An 18,467-nucleotide genomic window follows, 5' to 3' on the forward strand; every position below is an offset into this window, starting at 1 on the left:
ATTGTTATGCCGAAGGGAATTACAACATTACATTGCTGTACAATTATTAATATATTTGATTTGATTTAACAGCATGTGAAAATAATGAACATTCGCCTTGTGAAGCAAAACTCGATTACTTTGTTGTGAACACTGCAAATGATTAGGGGGTCATGGCAGGATATGTGCACGTTCCCGAGAGCCTAAACAGGCCTATCAAGGCAGTCGATATCTCTATATCTATTGAGTAACTGACTTACATCTTTTGTTTATTTGGTAATAAATACACAAAGTGAGCTGTAACAGGTACAATTCATGAGCATTGTCTACATCAATAACCCACTAGTTATGGTCAAAATTAAACTGATTGAATCTTTGTGCAGCACAAAACGTACAACCATTCGGTCTGGAAATCAGATTATTACTTAGGTGTAACCACTTAAGTCCATTCGACAACCAATATTCGTTATTTTCCCACTAAAATCCATTTCAAGCCTCTTCGATTTGAGGGAAGTTCTAAATTATGATTGTCTTTCAAATGCCGTTTGAATTATCCTTTTGTTTGTCCTGCAAACGGGACATAGTACGTTTAACGCACAAAATTGCTAATCAACAAAGTAGATTAAACTCCTTTTGGAATGAATCAATTTTTGATTTATCGCCTTTGGGAATGAAACGAAAATTTGTAATAATTTTTTTCTATCTTTTGAAAAATATGGGGTTAGCGCCTTTTAGTATTAAAGATAAACTTTAGTACTGGTAATGCGATTGCATTGTGAAAGAAAAGGTGTGGAAAGGATCAGAAACAGTTGATCATGTAGCATGTAAGTATTGGTGTGCACTGCAAGGTTCTGGAGTCATCAAAATCATAATAAATTTGACCGAGTTTTGGTAAAGTAACAAGCACTCACATAGAAAGCTATATATGGGACAACACACATGGTGTCGGGGCGCGTTATTTTTTTATGCGGCACAGATTGGGGCATGGCGCGTGTTAAACCTATGGGAAGTACGTTCTTTCCCTTCTGAATAGTGTCTGCACGTACGTGAGACTAGTCATGTTAGCTAGCGCATTAGCGCTGCGAAGAAGTTTGTATATTCATCGCGAACTATGTGTTTAGATAACATTCCTCTTCGTTTAAGTTAGTTAAGTTTTATTGACTAATTATTGTGATGTTCTCCTTATTGACGTGCTGCCTCCACTTCAGATTTCCAATTTGATTGTAATTGTTGATGTAATGATTTTCCATGCGGTAGTGGATTAAATGTAACACTATTAAAAACAGACCTCTACTACTTATACTGTGTAGTACGCACACGACCAGTATTAGTCTGTAAATCAAGACCCCTTTTTAAAAAAAGCCCCAATCTGTGCCGCATAAAAAAATAACGCTGTCGGGGCTAGTACTACCTTGATTTCCTTGTCTTTCTATGCTCATTACTCAGCCAGTATACATTTTCTTCCAAAATTGTTTGGCACATGTCATTTATTTGTAATCTTGAACATTCAGTGTAAGTTTCGTTTGATTCAGTGAGAATTTTATTTTTTTTTTTTTTTACCAGTACTGGGGAGTGTTTCACAAAGATCCTAAGTAGAACTTAACACTAAGTTGGACTTAAAAAGTATGGACAGCCATTGGAGCCTTAAAATGAAATATATTCAAAAGCAAAAATTGGAGTATTTTTTACTTTTCATCAATTCCACATCCAGAACATGAAATCTCCCATGATAATAGAAAATATGAATGATTTGAATCAACATTTTATGCCTTCTACAAAGAAATTTACAAAATATTTTCAAGGATGCTAATGGCTTCCCATAATATTTAAGTCCAACTTAGAGTTAAGTTCGACCTAGAATCTTTGTGAAACACCCCCCTGGAGTTTATCTTTAAGCACATAAAATGATGTAATCATCGGCATAGCGAATGTCCGGCCGTGAAAGAGCACTATCGCTCTAGGGTACAAGGATGACATGTCAGCGAACAGGGTAATCGAAGGATGGGAGAATAATAATCTTCTTTTCACGATGAACAAATTCTTTATTTAAATTTCTCTCTCTTCCCTTTTTTTGCCGTAATATGTTCAGATACCGCTCCGTAAAAACCGCCGCATAAAAGCGGCTGCAAACTGCGCACACCAAAGGATTTACGCGTATTCACTGAGCCCTGTGTTATAAATGTCAAGCGTATTTAATATACCTTATAAATTATGTCATCTAGAAAAAAAACTTCCCGTTATTTCAAATTGGGTAGTCTATCGTCCCATAATGAACCTAATTATCCCTGTTAAATTATGTAGTTGTATCGTATACTTCCGTTGTTCCGAATTATCCCTGTTTATTATGTAGTCGAATCATTTACCTCGGTTGTTTCGTAAGAGCAAGGCTGAGTTTTTCCTTTACAATAAACGTTATTCTTGCCGTGTATATCCTCGATAACATTGTAGCAGGCGTGAATAACACCACCTAACCACGCTGCTGATTCGAAAGCGGATTCATAATCAAATAATTATTCGTCGTCCTTGAAAATCTTCCTTCTCGCCGCCTTCTCGGAAAGGTCTAAAATATGTAAATTATAAGATGGAAAAGTGCGATAAATCATGCATACCGCTCTCGGTATATACTAAATGGAGGGAGAGAGAGAGAAAGAGAGAGAAGGGGGATACAGCCAAGTACCTAGTAAAACGGAGTAATGAAGCATTGACTCGCCGGGGGGGGGGGGGGGCATCTTCGGTCTTTCCTGGTTTTCGCCCTTATATAATATTATAGAACACGTTGATGTATATTTGTTGACAGGGATTAATTACTTCATATTAAATACCGTTCCCCATTGAAAATTCAAATTTCGAAGTTACCTTAAAAAAATTAGTATTCATTAATGAATGGGAAAGATTTACATCATACTTTTATAGCAATGAAGCATCGACACATAGATGGAATCGAATCAATTGCATCAGCGTATCCACACTTTTTGTTAGGAGTATCGTATAATCGAGTTCTTTCAATATTTTGACTTGATTTGTAAAGTTGTGGGTTCGATCCCTGGAATAGCCTACACCAACTCTGCCCTATGCCTGATTGTGCATGATTATAAGTTGATAACTGAGAATATTTCACACAACACATCTCCGGGCAGCGAAATATTGTTTCAAGTTTTCAAGATTGTACAATATATTGTACAATCTTGAAAACTTGATACGCCCGAGATAAGTTGTCCTTAACTTTATATACGAACCCAACATGTTTTACTATCAAAAAAATAAAAATGTAACATTCCTCTGCAGACTTCCTTTATCGTATAAAAAATACATACATGGAAATATACATACAAGACTAGTGAAGTTATTTGTCATAACATTATCTCTGCAAAAAAAGCATCCCATTCAGAAAGAAAAAAAGAAAGAAGATAAAATCAATTCTGGTAAACTGGTGAGAAGAAGAATAATAAAAAAAGATAAAATACTTGCTTTTGAAGCATGTTATCCCGTGTTGCAGTTCCAGTGACGCAGCTCTGGACTGGAGAGAGCGGGAAGCTTACGAGTCAAGGGGCGAAGTCTGCAGTAATAGTTTTAGGGAGATGTTTTCCAGTGAAATCCAAAGCTATTTTAGGTCCTGCATATATTGCCTATATCAGATACCTTGTAAAATAATAAGGTGTGTGATTTGCCAGATAATGGAGCATGGATGCGTGTGCTGCAAAGCTATTTTAGGTCCTGCATATTGCCTATATCAGATACCTTGTAAAATAATAAGGTGTGTGATTTGCCAGATAATAGAGCATGGATGCGTGTGCTGCGATCGAGAGCACTCAAGATCGTTATCGTTCGGTTTAAAAAAGATTAGAAAAAAAAGAAAGAGGAGTGATGGGATGCATAATATCTGGGGGAAAGGTCACTGGCGGGCGTAGCTATAGTCGTGTGGCGTGCCGGGGCGCATGCCCCCAATCGGCTTAGGATACTTTGAAACAGAGAGTTTATTTGTTTATTTGTTTTATTTTAATACGGTGATAAAAACCCTGCTTTCAGCCGCAAGGCTGTTTTTCAGCAAGTCAGTATTAACAAGAAGACAACATTACCAGCAAATAACATCCATATTAATTGCAAGTTATCTACATAAAATAAATATAAATTACAAATAGGGCATTGACGAAAGTCTTCAATGCAAAAATGAATACACGTTGTATTAAAAAACGTAGATAGTAGAGATAGGAGGGAAAATCGAAGAAGAATATAAAAAGGATTACCGACAAGAGTCTAGGAGATAGCGAGAGAGAGAGAGAGAGAGAGAGAGGTGAAGAGGGAAGGAAAGGAACGTGAAACACCCTCCTCTTAATAGTGCGGTGATAAAATTGCGCCCCCTGTCCGCGTTGGAGAGACATAAGGGACCCCCCCCCCCCCCGAAACGTATCACGAGCGGGTTTTCCACGAAAGCGCAAAAAAAAAAGGAGGGCGATCGGTTATCTAACATGATATCATTATCTACCCCCTTTTTTTATTGTTTTTTTAAGAAGAAGAAGAAGAAGACAAATATATATATTATACACATGCATATTATATGAGTGTATATTCGTAAATTTGAATCCAAAACAAATTTGTTATAGTATTCGGCAATAATGGTCATAAAATGACTGATTTGCCTAAATTAAACAACAAAAAACAACAACCTTCTCTCCGTACTGATGCGTGTCAACCTATAGTCGGAGGAGTAGCTAGGACGTGCACGATGCATTATGCAAATGCGGCCCCCTCGGGTGCATGCCTGCCTGGTCGTACGCTAGGCGCCAGGCTGGGAGAGATAGATGTATAACAGAGATAAGGTAGAGATAGAGATAGAAAGATAAATAGAGAGAGTGAGCGAGAGACGATAGAGAATGAGAGACATAGAGAGAGAGAGAGAAAAGAGAGAGAGAGAGAGAGAGAGAGAGAGAGGGGGGGGGGGGTGGAGGAAAAAAGTGAGGAGGGGCGGCCGGGATGGAGAAGAACGACGACACTAGTTATGCAGTTGATCGATCAGGAGTGCCTATCAACCCTTACTGTACTGGGCTATTTTGAGCACCTCATGACTGGGGGGGGGGGGGGGGGGGGTGGGAGGACCCCCCCCCCATGATCCAGCCGTCGAAAGTCCGATGAACACGAACATTTGCACGTTTGTAGATATTTACGTAAGGAACAAGATGGTATAATTAGTTTTTCCTAATATGCAAGTTTTTGTCGTTATAGCCTAATTAATTATGCAAAATGCTAATTTTTTTTATGCATTTTACAGAAAACTCTACATATTTGTCTGAATAAATGTTTCCTTCATCTCAAATTCATGAGGTTACATTATTGTTATGATACTGGAAAATGCATATGTTAATTTGTATAAACTATGGATACGCAAATTACGCATTCATGAATATCAAATCTGGAAATATATAGGGAACTAGAATCATTATTGTCACACTCCACTTTTTAAATGTTAATGGAAACTCATTTTTCATATTCTAGTACAAAATAGTTATTTTGATGTAATTAATAATGATAATATTTTATGCAAATTTGATGCGATTTTCAAATATTTATTTTCTTATGTATTTTATTGTTTTTTTATTTCTTATCTATTGTTTTATTTCTAATGTATTCTTTTGTTCTGGAATACATCAAGTTACTTTGAGAAACATATAAAAGCAATTTGATATCAATAATATCTCCCACTTAGGAAGAAATACATCTAAACCTGTATTCACATTTCTGCTTGTACATTAATATATCATTATGCAATTATAGTACTTTTTGATGACATGTGCATACTAATTGTTATGTAACACCTTACAGGTATATCCGATTTCGACGAAAATGGTATCACAATGTGTGTAAAACTTGAGGGGAAAAGTCATTAAACGACAATTCAAAATTCCAAGCGGTTGCGGCGCAAATCTCCGAAAATGTCGAGGGGGGGGGGGGGGGGGGCCTCGATCCCAGCCCCCCTGCCCACCCAGTACAGTATAGTAGGGGTTAAAAGCTATATATATGACATGGTCTAGCGGCACGTTCTCTTGGTCAGTTTAGCTCTGTCTTCGTCTACCATCTGGCTCAGTCGGTCACGGCCCCAGTCTGTAAAACCCCAATTAAACGCACAAACACAAATATTGTGCCCCCCCCCACCCGATTCCGTTCGCCCCACCTCCCCTTCCCCACTTCCGCTTCTAACGTGTCAATGATGAATTGTGTCACAAAGCCGTGTCCATATTTTGTTTATTCCTTGATATTGACGGAATACATGTCTACTTCAACATGCCATCTCTTTTGGGTTCACATAACATGAATATTTAGACTTTTCCCATCCATCGTGTGATGATTTCATCATCTGAAAATAAGTACTTCCGGGTGACAGGTCATTCACATGTAAAAGATGGCGATGGAGGGACCGGCGAATTCACATCTGGCATTACAAGATTTGGACAATTTGGTATGTAATATAAAATTCCCGTGATTGCAGTGAATATTATTCATTTTAGTCAATGAAAGATTTAATATGACATTTCAAAAAGATAATATATGTGAAGAAAATGATATATTCTGTCGTAGTAACCAAGAAAAACCACACTTTTGTCGGCGTATATTGCCTTTCTGTGAATCGGTCGCATGCACCAGCTGGCGTACCATGCGTACAGTACCTCTCCTTTTCAGAGCGCCGCGGCGCCGAAGCTCTGGGCACGCTGACTAAGAGCGATTCGTATTCCCTGCCCTATACGTCGCGGTGAAGTGAATGTTGCATGTTGGGTGCTTGTGGTACATTGGTGTTTAACTTTAACATTTAACTTCATCGTAAAAGATAGCCATAGCTGGCACTCGATTCTTATGAATTGTAATGTTTTTTAAACTCTAGAGAGTAGAGTCTAGATTCTAGTCTAGTCGTAGGGCCGGGGCACTGGTCCGAGAATCAGAATAGTCTTGACTCTAACTTTTGTTAGGTATCGTCCGCACAAACGAGGATCTTCTTCGTAAACGCTGACAGACGCATCTGCAAAATTAAGGATCGTCCGCAGACTTTTCGTGGACGATTCAGCTTTCTGATCCGCGCGCTGGCGATGCGAAAATATCAAAAACAGATTCTGCGAAGTTTTTCTTGATTAATTTCACATTGACTTTTTTAATTGTACAGAGACTTGCCGCACTTTTGCACATTATTATATGAGCGATAACTCCTCGGCAAAGACGGACTACCATTAGTATTGCAGAGAATACATGCAGGAGTTGTTGAGTCCTGTCTTGATAGGGTTGGTGCTTGAGCACTGGAACTAACTTTGTGGCTCTTCTTTGTTCCTTCTCAATTAACGGGGCCTTACGAGGGTGACCAGTGAATGCCAGTAAAGCTACATACATGTCGATCCTCTTGCTTAGAAGTCAATAATTTCCTCAATATTTGGCTACATGTTTCACATAGTTGTTTAATTTTTTACAGGATATCTCCAAATTGAATCCACTCTCCCCTGAAGTTATTAGCAGACAAGCAACTATCAATATTGGTGAGTTTCAATTTATTTAACCCTTATATTATTTACAGTGGCACAGGGTTTTACCAACAAGCTTTATTATGAATACAATATCATGATACATATTTTGGATAATTGGTGCTTGTTTCTCTCTTCATCCATATAAAAAAAAAAAAAAAAAAAAAAAAAATCATATTTCACAATGTCTCTTTTCACAAGTTGTGAACTCATTTTAAATTTCAACAAGATAGATAAAAATTTCTCAGTCAAAAATTATTAGCGTATTAGAATAATAAATATCCCATTTAATTACCAAGATGGTAAGGGTTAAGGTAAGTGCACCCATCTGAGTACACTGATATTCTTTCATTTTTCAAATGATTTTCAGTTTGCAGAAGCTACTTTTAATTTGCTATTATGTAATAATGAGATTCCACACAATGATTTTTAAATTCTATTTATTTTTCACAAGAGCTCCTTTTCACAAAATCTTTTTGAGATTTCAAGAGCTAAATTGCTTAACAAATCACATGTTTTGTCACAGTTAAGTATTGATTGCTATATCAAATTTGGAAACTACTATTTATAGCTCTGAATAAGAATCTTTGTTACTCTATGCCAAGTTCTAACTGTGTACATACCCAATAACATTAATTGTTTTAACTACATGTAGCCAGGGGTAATTAAATCTGTATCAAACTCTTCATTTTTTATATTTTTTCTCCACAGGAACAATTGGTCATGTAGCCCACGGAAAGTCAACGGTCGTGAAGGCCATCTCGGGTGTACAGACTGTCAGATTCAAGAATGAGTTGGAGAGAAACATTACCATCAAGCTAGGTTATGCAAATGCTAAGGTAGAGTAATGTGTGGGTTAATCAACTTGAAGTGGTGGTATTCTGAAAAACATTCCAGCCTTTATTATTTTAGGGACAGATATTTTAATGTTACAAATTTAATTTGTGACAGGTCAATTTCTTTCTTGAAGGCGCAGTGGTGGCTGTGAATGCGTAAGACATCTAACTCTATTTAGCCATCATTGAAAAGTTGCAGTGGATTTATTTTGATAATAAAAGCTTTTTACTGGAACTTGGGAGGACACAGTTTTTGGAATATCACCCACAGATTTCTTAGATTTTTTTTTTTTTTTTAAAATTGATAATGTGGGGCTGTATGCAAAGTGAAAAGTGAACAAAAATTAATCAGATGGACTTCACTTTTGATACGCTTTACATCAATCAGTATTTCAATTTTAAAATCATATATATTTTGGTGGAGTCTGTGAAAACGTTTATACCTGTAATATCAGAATACGAGACTTGGCTGTTTATCATGATTCAGTTTTTAAAATTGAATATTTAGATAAATGATGAAGTAGTTGATCAGTTACTCAACTCTTCAATGTTCTTGATCTTTTGACAAAGTTTGTGAATGTGATGGTCTAGTCCCGTCTACTTGGTCATGATGTCACAACTTCAGTACTATTTTTTTCTTGTGTTTAGGTTTATAAGTGCGATAGTCCAGCTTGCCCTAGGCCAGGGTGCTACAGGTCTGCAGGCAGTAACAAGGATGACTCGTTTCCTTGCGATAGAACAGGCTGCTCAGGAAAATTCAGACTACACAGGTAAATAAAGAGAGACAGAAAACAGGCCTAGATTGTGAGTTTGTGAGTGTGTGAGACAGAGAGAAAGAGAAAAAACGGGAAGATATGGAAGGTAGAAGCGAGGATATCAAGGATGATTCGTTTCCCTGCGATAGAACAGGCTGCTCAGGCAAATTCAGACTACACAGGTAAATATAGAGACGTAAAGGGATAGAGAAATACCCAAACATGACAAAAAAAGAATTTGATGATTACATCAAATTGCCGGGGGGGGGGGGGATAGAGAAATACAGAAACATGAAGGAAGAATTTGATGATATATAAATTTGCAGGGAATAGAGAAATACCCAAACATAGACAAATATTTTTGTGATTCCATACAATTTGAAAACACAAAATGGATGAAGCCAAATATTTTGAATGGCAGAAGAAATTTTAAAGGAGTAAACAGAGGTTATATTTACCACATTGTAAGAGAGAGAGATAGGGAGAGAGAGAGAGAGAGAGAGAGAGAGAGAGGAGGGAGGGAGGAGGGGGTGGTGGGGAAAAGGGACAGCAAAAGTCATACTTTCTTAAGTGAGATGTACATGTTTGACAGTGGATGGGTTTAATCAATTTCTTTTTTTCTTTTCCAGGCACGTATCATTTGTAGACTGTCCTGGTCACGACATTCTTATGGCAACTATGTTGAACGGAGCAGCTGTCATGGACGCAGCATTACTTTTGATTGGTAAGATAAAGAAACTGTCTGAAATTCATAATAATAATAATAATGATATCCTTTTTTAATGTAAGTGTAGAAAGCCTGAATATATACGTAATGCTGAGTGTAAACCCATTTCATGATGTGCGTTATATGCACCATCTACCAAAAGTGACTTTAAAACAAAAATGCAGCAATGGAAATTGTAAATTCTTTAAACTAGCAATTAAAACCAACCTGTGAAAAGCTCACTTCCAAATTTGTTCATCCAATGCAAATCCATCCATTTTCTTGTGATGGAGGGAAACACAGATTTCCCCTGTCTTCCTTCTTTCCTTTCTTGCTCTCTTTTTTCATTTCTTCTTCCTTCATCTAGTGCTGTAGCTTTGTAATATAATGATGAATCAGCTAGTAATGTTCATTAATAGTACCAATCTTGCCTGATTAGTTCTTCTAAATACCTTAGTAGTTGAAGGTATCTCTATTTTAAAACCACTTTAATTTTTGTTCTTCAATAAAAAGATTTAAGTAGTACATACTTCACTATCTTTTCCTAATATCTGGTATTTTCAGCTGGCAACGAATCGTGCCCCCAACCCCAGACATCGGAGCATCTGGCTGCTATTGAGATCATGAAGCTCAAGCACATCCTTATCCTTCAGAACAAGATTGACCTGGTCAAGGAGAGTCAAGCGAGGGAGCAATACGAACAGATCCTAAAGTTTGTTCAAGGTGAGAGTGAAGAGAATATAATCTTTGTTGAAGATTCTTCAATCTTTGATTCTTCAGTAGTACAGTTAAATCCAATGGTTCGCCTATGATTAGATATTTATTTAGGCACCATAGCAGCCTGATATATGAAATCATACTTTCCAATATTCTCAATTTAGTTACTGAAACTTCCCAGCTATTAGATGGGTAACTAAAATGTGTTGAGTTGTAAATGAAATTTGTTCCTTTAATGACTCTTTGTGACCTCTAAATATAAAAACCGTCGCTGTTTTCACGAAGTGACGGTAGTGAAAAAAAATTGCATTCACTTTGCGTGACGATTTTCCTCACTACCGTCACTTCGTGAAAACAGGGACGAAACAATCCCAAGTAATTCAATAGGAATCAATGTTGACCAGGGGCCTCTTGTATAAACATTGTAATTATATGCATCCTCTTGAAAGTGTGTGTATTTGGGTTTTTGACAGTATGTGTATCAATCGGATATGAAAGTTTTACATCTTTGGACTGACCTTCAATGTCACCATCTGAAAGACGTGACTCAGTTTCAATTGGAGGATGGTAAGAGTCGGTTAGTAGGCAAAGACAGAGAGCTGAACATACTGCTGGACCAACTCCTGTCTCCTGTTGAATCTTAAAGTAGTCACCAAAAGAAAATTCACGACAACTGATAATTATGGTAAAATTAAATATGGATGGAAGGGTTCCCCTTTGCAATGATATGAATTCTGCATCAATTCAAAACACTTTTGATTCTTCAGGTGACTACTTTAAGTTCCTTCTCAAAGTTTCATTTCAACTAAAGGAAATCTAAGGTGATAATTAAGCTTTGGTGTGTTGGCTCAGTCAGTAGAGCGTCCGCCTCACAACCGGGAGGTCGTGGGTTCGAACCCCGGCCGAGTCATACCAAAAGACGTTAAAAGACGGGAACTGCTGCTACCTTGTTTGGCGTTCAACAATAAGGGATAGAGCAACGTCGATCCGGCGCTGCTCAGTGGCTGCCGGGCTCACAATCAATTGGGCAAAAAGAATTTCCATTTTCGATTTAACTTAATAAAATAAAATTTGGAGTGGACTTTAAAAGATTATTATTATTATTATTATTATTTCTTCTAATCTTTTTGCAGGTACCGTAGCGGAAGGAGCCCCAGTCATTCCAATCTCAGCTCAGCTGAAGCATAATATAGAAGTCATCTGCGAATACATCACCAAGAAGATCCCTATTCCAGTCCGAGACTTCACTTCAGAACCTAGACTCATTGGTAAGCTTCTACCACAAGAGAAATTATCTTAATGTTTTATCAGCCATTTTCATTTTTTTTATTGACAAAGGGTGTTAAAACTAAAAACAAAAAATGGGATGTACTGTCATTGACACACGTGAGAGGCATCAGATCATTGAGTCGAGCAGTACCTTGGACTTAAAAATCTTAGGTCAGGTAACGCTTACCTACAAGTGTGTATTTGCTTTCCGAGCACCCAAGTTAATGAACACACAACGATTAGAGTTTGAGAAATCTGTTCATTTCTGTATCTAATCTTGCAAGTCCACGTGGCAAAAGTCACACAATGAAAGAGTCAGGATAGCTCTGGGTCAGTATCAAACATTGCAAACACCCAAAATGACCTCAACTTGCGTTGGACACCAATAACAACTGTATACTTTGGAGCTGGGCAATTGTAACTGTGTGATTGGTTCGAGAATTTACTCATTTATAAGCGTGACCCTAGTATCCAAGATGTGAATTTATTTACTCATTTCAATTGCAATTTGAAAGCTGTAAATACTACCTATCATCTGATAATAGACCTTGCTGCATGTTATTTGTAATATTTACCAGCACAAGATACATGCATTTCTGTTTGTTTTATTTGGTAATGTTAGTTCATTGATGAATTCTTTTGAAGAATGTTCCCCTTTCCCCAATAAATAATTAGGATTTATTCAAAGCTAGATCTGAAAGTATATATCTTTATCGTTCTTGATATCGTTTTTGCAGTGATCCGATCTTTCGATGTGAACAAGCCCGGCTGTGAAGTTAAAGATCTGAAAGGGGGCGTGGCTGGAGGCAGTATCCTAAGAGGTGTATTGAAGGTGAGATATACATCATTAGCAATAACATAACTGCTCAGATGTCTGAGATATGACTGAATCAAGCAGGTTGCAGAGCATTTTTAATCTAATCCATAGATGCTGATGAAAATAAATTTCATAAAGATTTTAATATCCAAAGTTTTCTTTGCCTTTAAAAAAATGTGGGCTTTGGTTTCTTGGTCGCATCGTGAGATTCATGACTTACACTTATTCATGACTGACAGTGTGTGAACTCACTTTTTTTTGTAGTCTCCTTGAGACAAAGCAGAGACATTGAGGGTTGATATAATATTGACTGCATTGAGGGACATGGCTTAAGCTATTGCCCAAATTAATCTCAACATTGTGCCGTGCCCATGAGGTGAAAACGTGCGCCTGTATCACAGGGCATATCCATTGTTAACATAATGTGCATCCATCGTGTCCTTATGTTGTATGAATATGTAGAGCTTATCTAAGTCAATATTTCTTGTTCCACTGCCCAGCAGTCGGTACTGAGTTTCATGCCTGCTGTTATTTTGACCAATTGAATCAGAGGCGTAGAATCTTGATATTCGCTATATGACAGCATCTAGTTAACAATTTCAACATCTATTTGTTGAAATATATAGGTTATAGTTCTTTTAATGTTCTAAGATATGCAAAACCTGTTACACCAGCTACACTCAAACCTGCTTTAGTGACCACCTGTCTACAATACCACCTGCCTACAAAGACCACATATTTTGTTTCCCTTGAAAATGGTTTCTCATTGAAACATGTACTAAAGGAACCTGTCTACAAAGACCACTTTTTGAGTTTCCCTCGGGTGGTCGCTATAGACAGGTTTGACTGTACTACCTTTCAAAGAGAAGGTTGAGTTCTGGGAAGAGGTGAAAAATAATTTTGAGCGTTATCATTCTTATTATGCAAGTGTGGAAGAACATCAGATAAGACATGTTCCCTGAAAAGCTTTGCTCTTCAAATGCCTTCATATTCTAAATATGTCATGTAACATTGTAAAAATCAAGGGTAGGATTTTTACACCACGTGTTCGTGTAGTCCCATATACATCTTTCTGTGTACAGTGTTTGTAACTTTACCAAGACTTGGCCAAATTTCTTATCATTTTGATGATTCCAGAACCTTGCAATACACACAAATTCTTATATGATCTATGATCTAGATGATCAACCTTTTCTTGTCGATTCCACACCGTTTCTTTCACAATGCAATCGCATGACCAGAACTTAACTTCATCTTTAATCGTAATTTATTACTTTTATACGACAGGTTGGGCAGGAGATTGAGGTCCGGCCTGGCATCGTGTCCAAGGACAGCGAAGGCAAGCTTCAGTGTAGACCCATCTTCTCTAAGATTGTGTCTCTCTTTGCTGAGAAGAATGATCTCCAGTTTGCTGTTCCAGGAGGCCTGATTGGTAAGAACTGTGACAGCGGGAGTCAAGAATTGCTCTTATCAAAAATTTATGAATTATCCCTTTAGCAACAAAACCGCCCGTCCATTTTCAACGAGCTATAGTATCTGTTCTAGGGTCTACTGTGATAATGTTACGCCGTGCGTAATCCTTATGTCTTAAGTAGGATTCTGTATAGAAAGAACAATGTCAAAATGAGAGCAATATTGAAACATCTTCCAGTGAGTAAAAGGCCATTTTTACAAAATCTCTAGTTACCAATGGGTTAAACATGTATGTTTAATTTACCTGATTGGTACACGGAAGATGAACTGAGATAAATGAATACATATAGAATTTGAATGATATGAAATAGAAGAAGAGGGAGGAAAAGTTTAAACAGAAGAATTAGAGAAGGAAGGGTTCGAAAGGTGAGGAGGGAAAAAGAAAGGAAGTTCAAAAAGAATTTTGGATGAAAGGGATTTAGTTTAATATCAGATGTTTTCTAATTTAATATAATTTTTCTTCCATGATACAGTTTGTTTTTATTATTTAGACCTAAAAGTGGTAATGCTGCTCTATAGTACACATTTAACTTATCCTTATGTTATAGGTGTTGGTACAAAGATCGACCCAACCCTATGTCGAGCTGATCGTCTTGTTGGTCAGATGCTTGGAGCTGTAGGGGCTCTCCCAGATATCTTTATATACAGATCTTAAAAAAATACTATGCTTTCCCTACTTCTACTGTTAATATATCTTACATTCCTGTTTCTGTTATCTTTCTCTATAGGTGTTGGTACAAAGATTGACCCCACCCTATGTCGAGCTGATCGTCTTGTGGGTCAGGTGCTGGGAGCTGTAGGGGCTCTCCCTGATATCTACACAGAGCTTGAGATCTCGTACTTCCTTCTCAGGAGGCTGCTCGGTGTGAGGACCGAAGGAGACAAGAAAGGAGCTAAGGTCAGTCAGTCAGAAATGTTCTCACTAAATCATTACTATAACTTATGATCACGAAGCTGTGTGTTGAATGTTGTATTATTTAGCCTCTCTTAAACCAGGGGGGTGTTTCACAAAGATCCTAAGTTGAACTTATCTCTAAGTTGGACTTAACAATTATGGAAAGCCGTTAGCATCATTGAAAATATTTTGTAAAAGTTATTTCAAAAGGCATAAAATGCAAACTTCAACAAACCTGTTGAAGTAGAGTTCAAATTAGCAGATTAATGGAATTTTATTTTAACTGTTCTGTATAGACGTTATGCTTTTTGACATAAACATAATTATTCAGGGCCCCATGGAAGACCACTACTTATTGGTGAATGGGCTACCCTGACAAAAGATTAGAAATAAATAGAGAAATTAATGAAATCAATGAGATCCATTAACCTCTGTAAGTTCCACAATTAGAGACTTAAATTTTACAGGTGGATGTATTCATTTATAACAGGAATAAAATCTTTTGACAAAACCCCTCCTGGCTCGCAGAGCAGTTATTCTATAATGCACAGCATGTAGCATCTCCATGTTAAAAAACCCTGTGGATTTGTGCTAATTAGCAATACAGCTATTACAACATCTGGATGTTTTACACCATACAGGTTCAAAAGCTGACCAAGGGCGAGGTGCTCATGGTCAACATTGGGTCACTGTCCACGGGAGGTCGAGTGCTGGCCGTCAAGGCTGATTTGGCCAAGATCGTTCTGACGAATCCAGTCTGCACGGAGATCGGAGAGAAGATCGCCCTCAGTAGGAGAGTGGAGAAACATTGGAGGTAAGCCAGTTTTGATATTTTTCTTTAAAGCCCCACTGTACTACTAGCTACTTGCTCCCGCTATATAGAAACAATGCCTAATCGGTGAACATTGGTACTTCATGATCCTCTTTTTCTTATGTTAATTGAGAGCTGAGTTGATGACATAGCCAACTGTCAGTGACCACCCTGGGTGGTCTAATCCCTCCTTGCCAAACTAGTACAGACAGCCTTTAATTTTTTTTCTTCAATCATGAGGTTGTGGGTATTAAAAGCATTGCTTAACAATGTTTCCAGTTTTACAAATATGAGATTTATGGCCCTACGTGTTATCAATGTCTGTGATATGGTGTAATAATAAAGCCCTAACAAATTGGACCTCAAAATGATCATGAAGAGCCTCAAAAAAGTAAAAATTTGTCAGCGACCTAGATAGGCCTCCTTTCCACAGTGACCAATTGTCCTTTGTGTGGTCATTACAGACTGGTTTGACCGTTAAGAGCAACGAGGCTTTGAATTCATAGATGTAAAGTGGAAATGGAAGTAGGCTAAACTTTTTGCTCACAATCCTATATTCTGAATTGAAATGCACTCATAAGACACTGATATGTGTAATGAGAAGAAAAAAGAAGAGAGAATTAAGTTGAATGGGTTATTTGTAGTTAAACAAATAAAAGGAAGAACCCCCCCCCCCCAACATTTTAAGTACATTCATGTTAGTAGTAAAGTGACTAAATTACTAAGAATATTCTTGCCCTTCTCTCATAGGTTGATTGGTTGGGGTCAAATCAGGAAAGGTGTCACCATCAAGCCCACGACCTTTGACTCCTAGAGATGGCATAGATTTAACATCGGGGAAAAACATATCCCCAAGGGAACCATATAACCCTGGAAACGACATTCACTTAAAGGCATATTTCAAGTTGAGCTCTTGTGCTTATCGTGGAGAGGCTACGTAACGTGGAGGTTTGCTAAGAACTGTCACAGATCTGTGGGGCAATTTGGTGCAGGCTTTTGAATCTTATACCAAAACTACATTGTTGCATCTAATGATCATATGGTTCAGCGTGAACTCAACCAAATCATGTCTTTTCCCAAACTCCTTATCATTTATAAAGGAAGTACTGGGAAGATTTACAAGTTGTCATAGAGAGAAAGAGATACCATATGCTCAGTGTTTTAACTAGAGATCAGTTATGGTACATGATTATGAACAAAAACTTTTCGTATGTAATGTGGCTCGCCAAAAAGCTAGCAAATTTGTTAACCCAGAAAACTTCCGCACAAGTCAAAATGTTATCCTCTTTTCAGAATGTTTGATTACAGTACTGTGAACTGCTTTGATTCAAGAACATTTTGCCAAGTTTATATGACCCAAAGAGACCAAAACAAAAGGAGAAACTTTCTAAATATATTCACAATTTTGAATGATTTCATCATGACTAAGGAAATCAGTTAGCTTTCTTAGTATCCCAACTTTCATTACATATTACTAGTAATCAAATATTCATAAAAAAAGTCGTATTCGATATAATACAACTGATTATGAGGTTGAGAGAGTGAATTAAAAGTGTATAGATGCTTGACCTTTTTCAGGAAAGACAATGGGATGCCTCAGAAAAATGATAACTACACTGCAAGATTATCTACATTAATTAAAGCCCAACTTTACTACTTGTAGCTACTTGCTCCCTCTATAGAAAACAATGCCTAAGCAGTGCCTGTTGGTCCACCATGATCCTCTTTTTCTTATGTAAATTGAGAGCCGAGTTGATGAGATAGCCACCTGTCAGTGACCAAATTAGTACAGACGGGATTTAAGACAACATGTATCAGATACAGTCCCACATTAGGTAATAGGGTTAGGTATTTATTTATTATGCAACTAGTTCAGTTTTTGTTTGAATCAGTGGATAGGTCTAAAAGCTGCCTGTATGACCACTTTACAATCACTTTGAGGTGATGACTGGCTCAACCGTAGAATTTAGTCTCTCCAGACAACTGTACTTTGATAAGTTCTATTTTGTGACAATTATTTCAAAGGGAATGGTTGGCTATATACATGGTTGATTAATGAGAGTCAAATACCATGCAGTCCTCTTTCTCGCTTTTTGTTTTTTCTTTATATTGTGTTCATGACAAATATTGGTGGTTTTTCCTCTTTTTTTCCCCTTCTTTAAAAAAAAAAATCATTTAGGAATGTCTCCTTTTTCTGAAAATCTTCAAGGTTGGGTTTAATCTTTGTTCTTAATCATAAATGATGAACAAAGATAAGATTTCCCCCTAAATCACTGTAATTGGGTACTGTACAATAAAAAAAAATGAAGAAGTCTGTCCAAAAATGTAAGATTTCTATTGAATGAGAAGTTTGGAAATTCTTAATCTTGTGTAGAAAATGGAATGATAGATAGATTCTTCCACATTAAATGATTAATTGTAATACGTTGTTTAAAAGTCTTATTATGGATGAGTATTGGAGAGTTGAAGGTTGAATTTCTATACCTGGCGATGTGAAGAAGAAGTAAAAGGATGAGAAAAGAAGAGAAGAGAAAGGAGGAGAGGATGAAGAAGTAAAAGGATGAGAAAAACAGAAAGAAGGCGGAGAGGATGAAGAAGACAGGGGAGAGTAAGAAGGAAAAGGAGGAGAAGAAAAAGAATGGAAGAGGAAAGGAAGAAAGAAAGAGCACAATTATGAAGAGGATTTAGAGGAGAAAGAAGGGACAAGGCAAAT

General features: G+C 37.3%; 1 protein-coding gene across 2 annotated transcripts; it reads left to right on the plus strand.

Moving 5' to 3' along the window:
• Positions 1-6,353: 6,353 nt before the first annotated feature.
• On the plus strand, positions 6,354-18,176 carry LOC582011 (eukaryotic translation initiation factor 2 subunit 3, Y-linked). 2 transcript variants are annotated; one of them, XM_781988.5, is made up of 12 exons: positions 6,354-6,430; positions 7,427-7,490; positions 8,187-8,314; positions 8,960-9,081; positions 9,696-9,790; positions 10,337-10,495; positions 11,623-11,757; positions 12,496-12,590; positions 13,863-14,007; positions 14,777-14,946; positions 15,585-15,757; positions 16,505-18,176. In XM_781988.5, the coding sequence occupies exons 1-12, from the start codon at positions 6,374-6,376 to the stop codon at positions 16,566-16,568; spliced, it is 1,407 nt and encodes a 468-aa protein (XP_787081.3). In that variant the 5' UTR covers positions 6,354-6,373; the 3' UTR covers positions 16,569-18,176. The 2 variants fall into 2 exon arrangements, with proteins under 2 accessions (XP_787081.3, XP_030849939.1); XM_030994079.1 differs by lacking the exons at positions 6,354-6,430; positions 7,427-7,490; positions 8,187-8,314; positions 8,960-9,081 and adding an exon at positions 9,141-9,248.
• The last annotated feature ends 291 nt before the right edge of the window (positions 18,177-18,467 follow it).

This window comes from Strongylocentrotus purpuratus, unplaced genomic scaffold (genome assembly GCF_000002235.5).
Source record: "Strongylocentrotus purpuratus isolate Spur 01 unplaced genomic scaffold, Spur_5.0 spur5_scaffold_21, whole genome shotgun sequence".
Lineage (NCBI taxonomy): Eukaryota > Metazoa > Echinodermata > Echinoidea > Camarodonta > Strongylocentrotidae > Strongylocentrotus > Strongylocentrotus purpuratus.

Excerpts from the sequence above, each read along its gene's own strand:
- LOC582011 (XM_781988.5), top strand. The coding sequence starts at position 6,374 with ATGGCGATGGAGGGACCGGCGAATTCACATCTGGCATTACAAGATTTG. Across the intron at positions 9,082-9,695 it reads GGAAAATTCAGACTACACAG|GCACGTATCATTTGTAGACT; the intron begins GTAAATAAAGAG and ends TTTCTTTTCCAG. Across the intron at positions 12,591-13,862 it reads TCCTAAGAGGTGTATTGAAG|GTTGGGCAGGAGATTGAGGT; the intron begins GTGAGATATACA and ends TTTATACGACAG.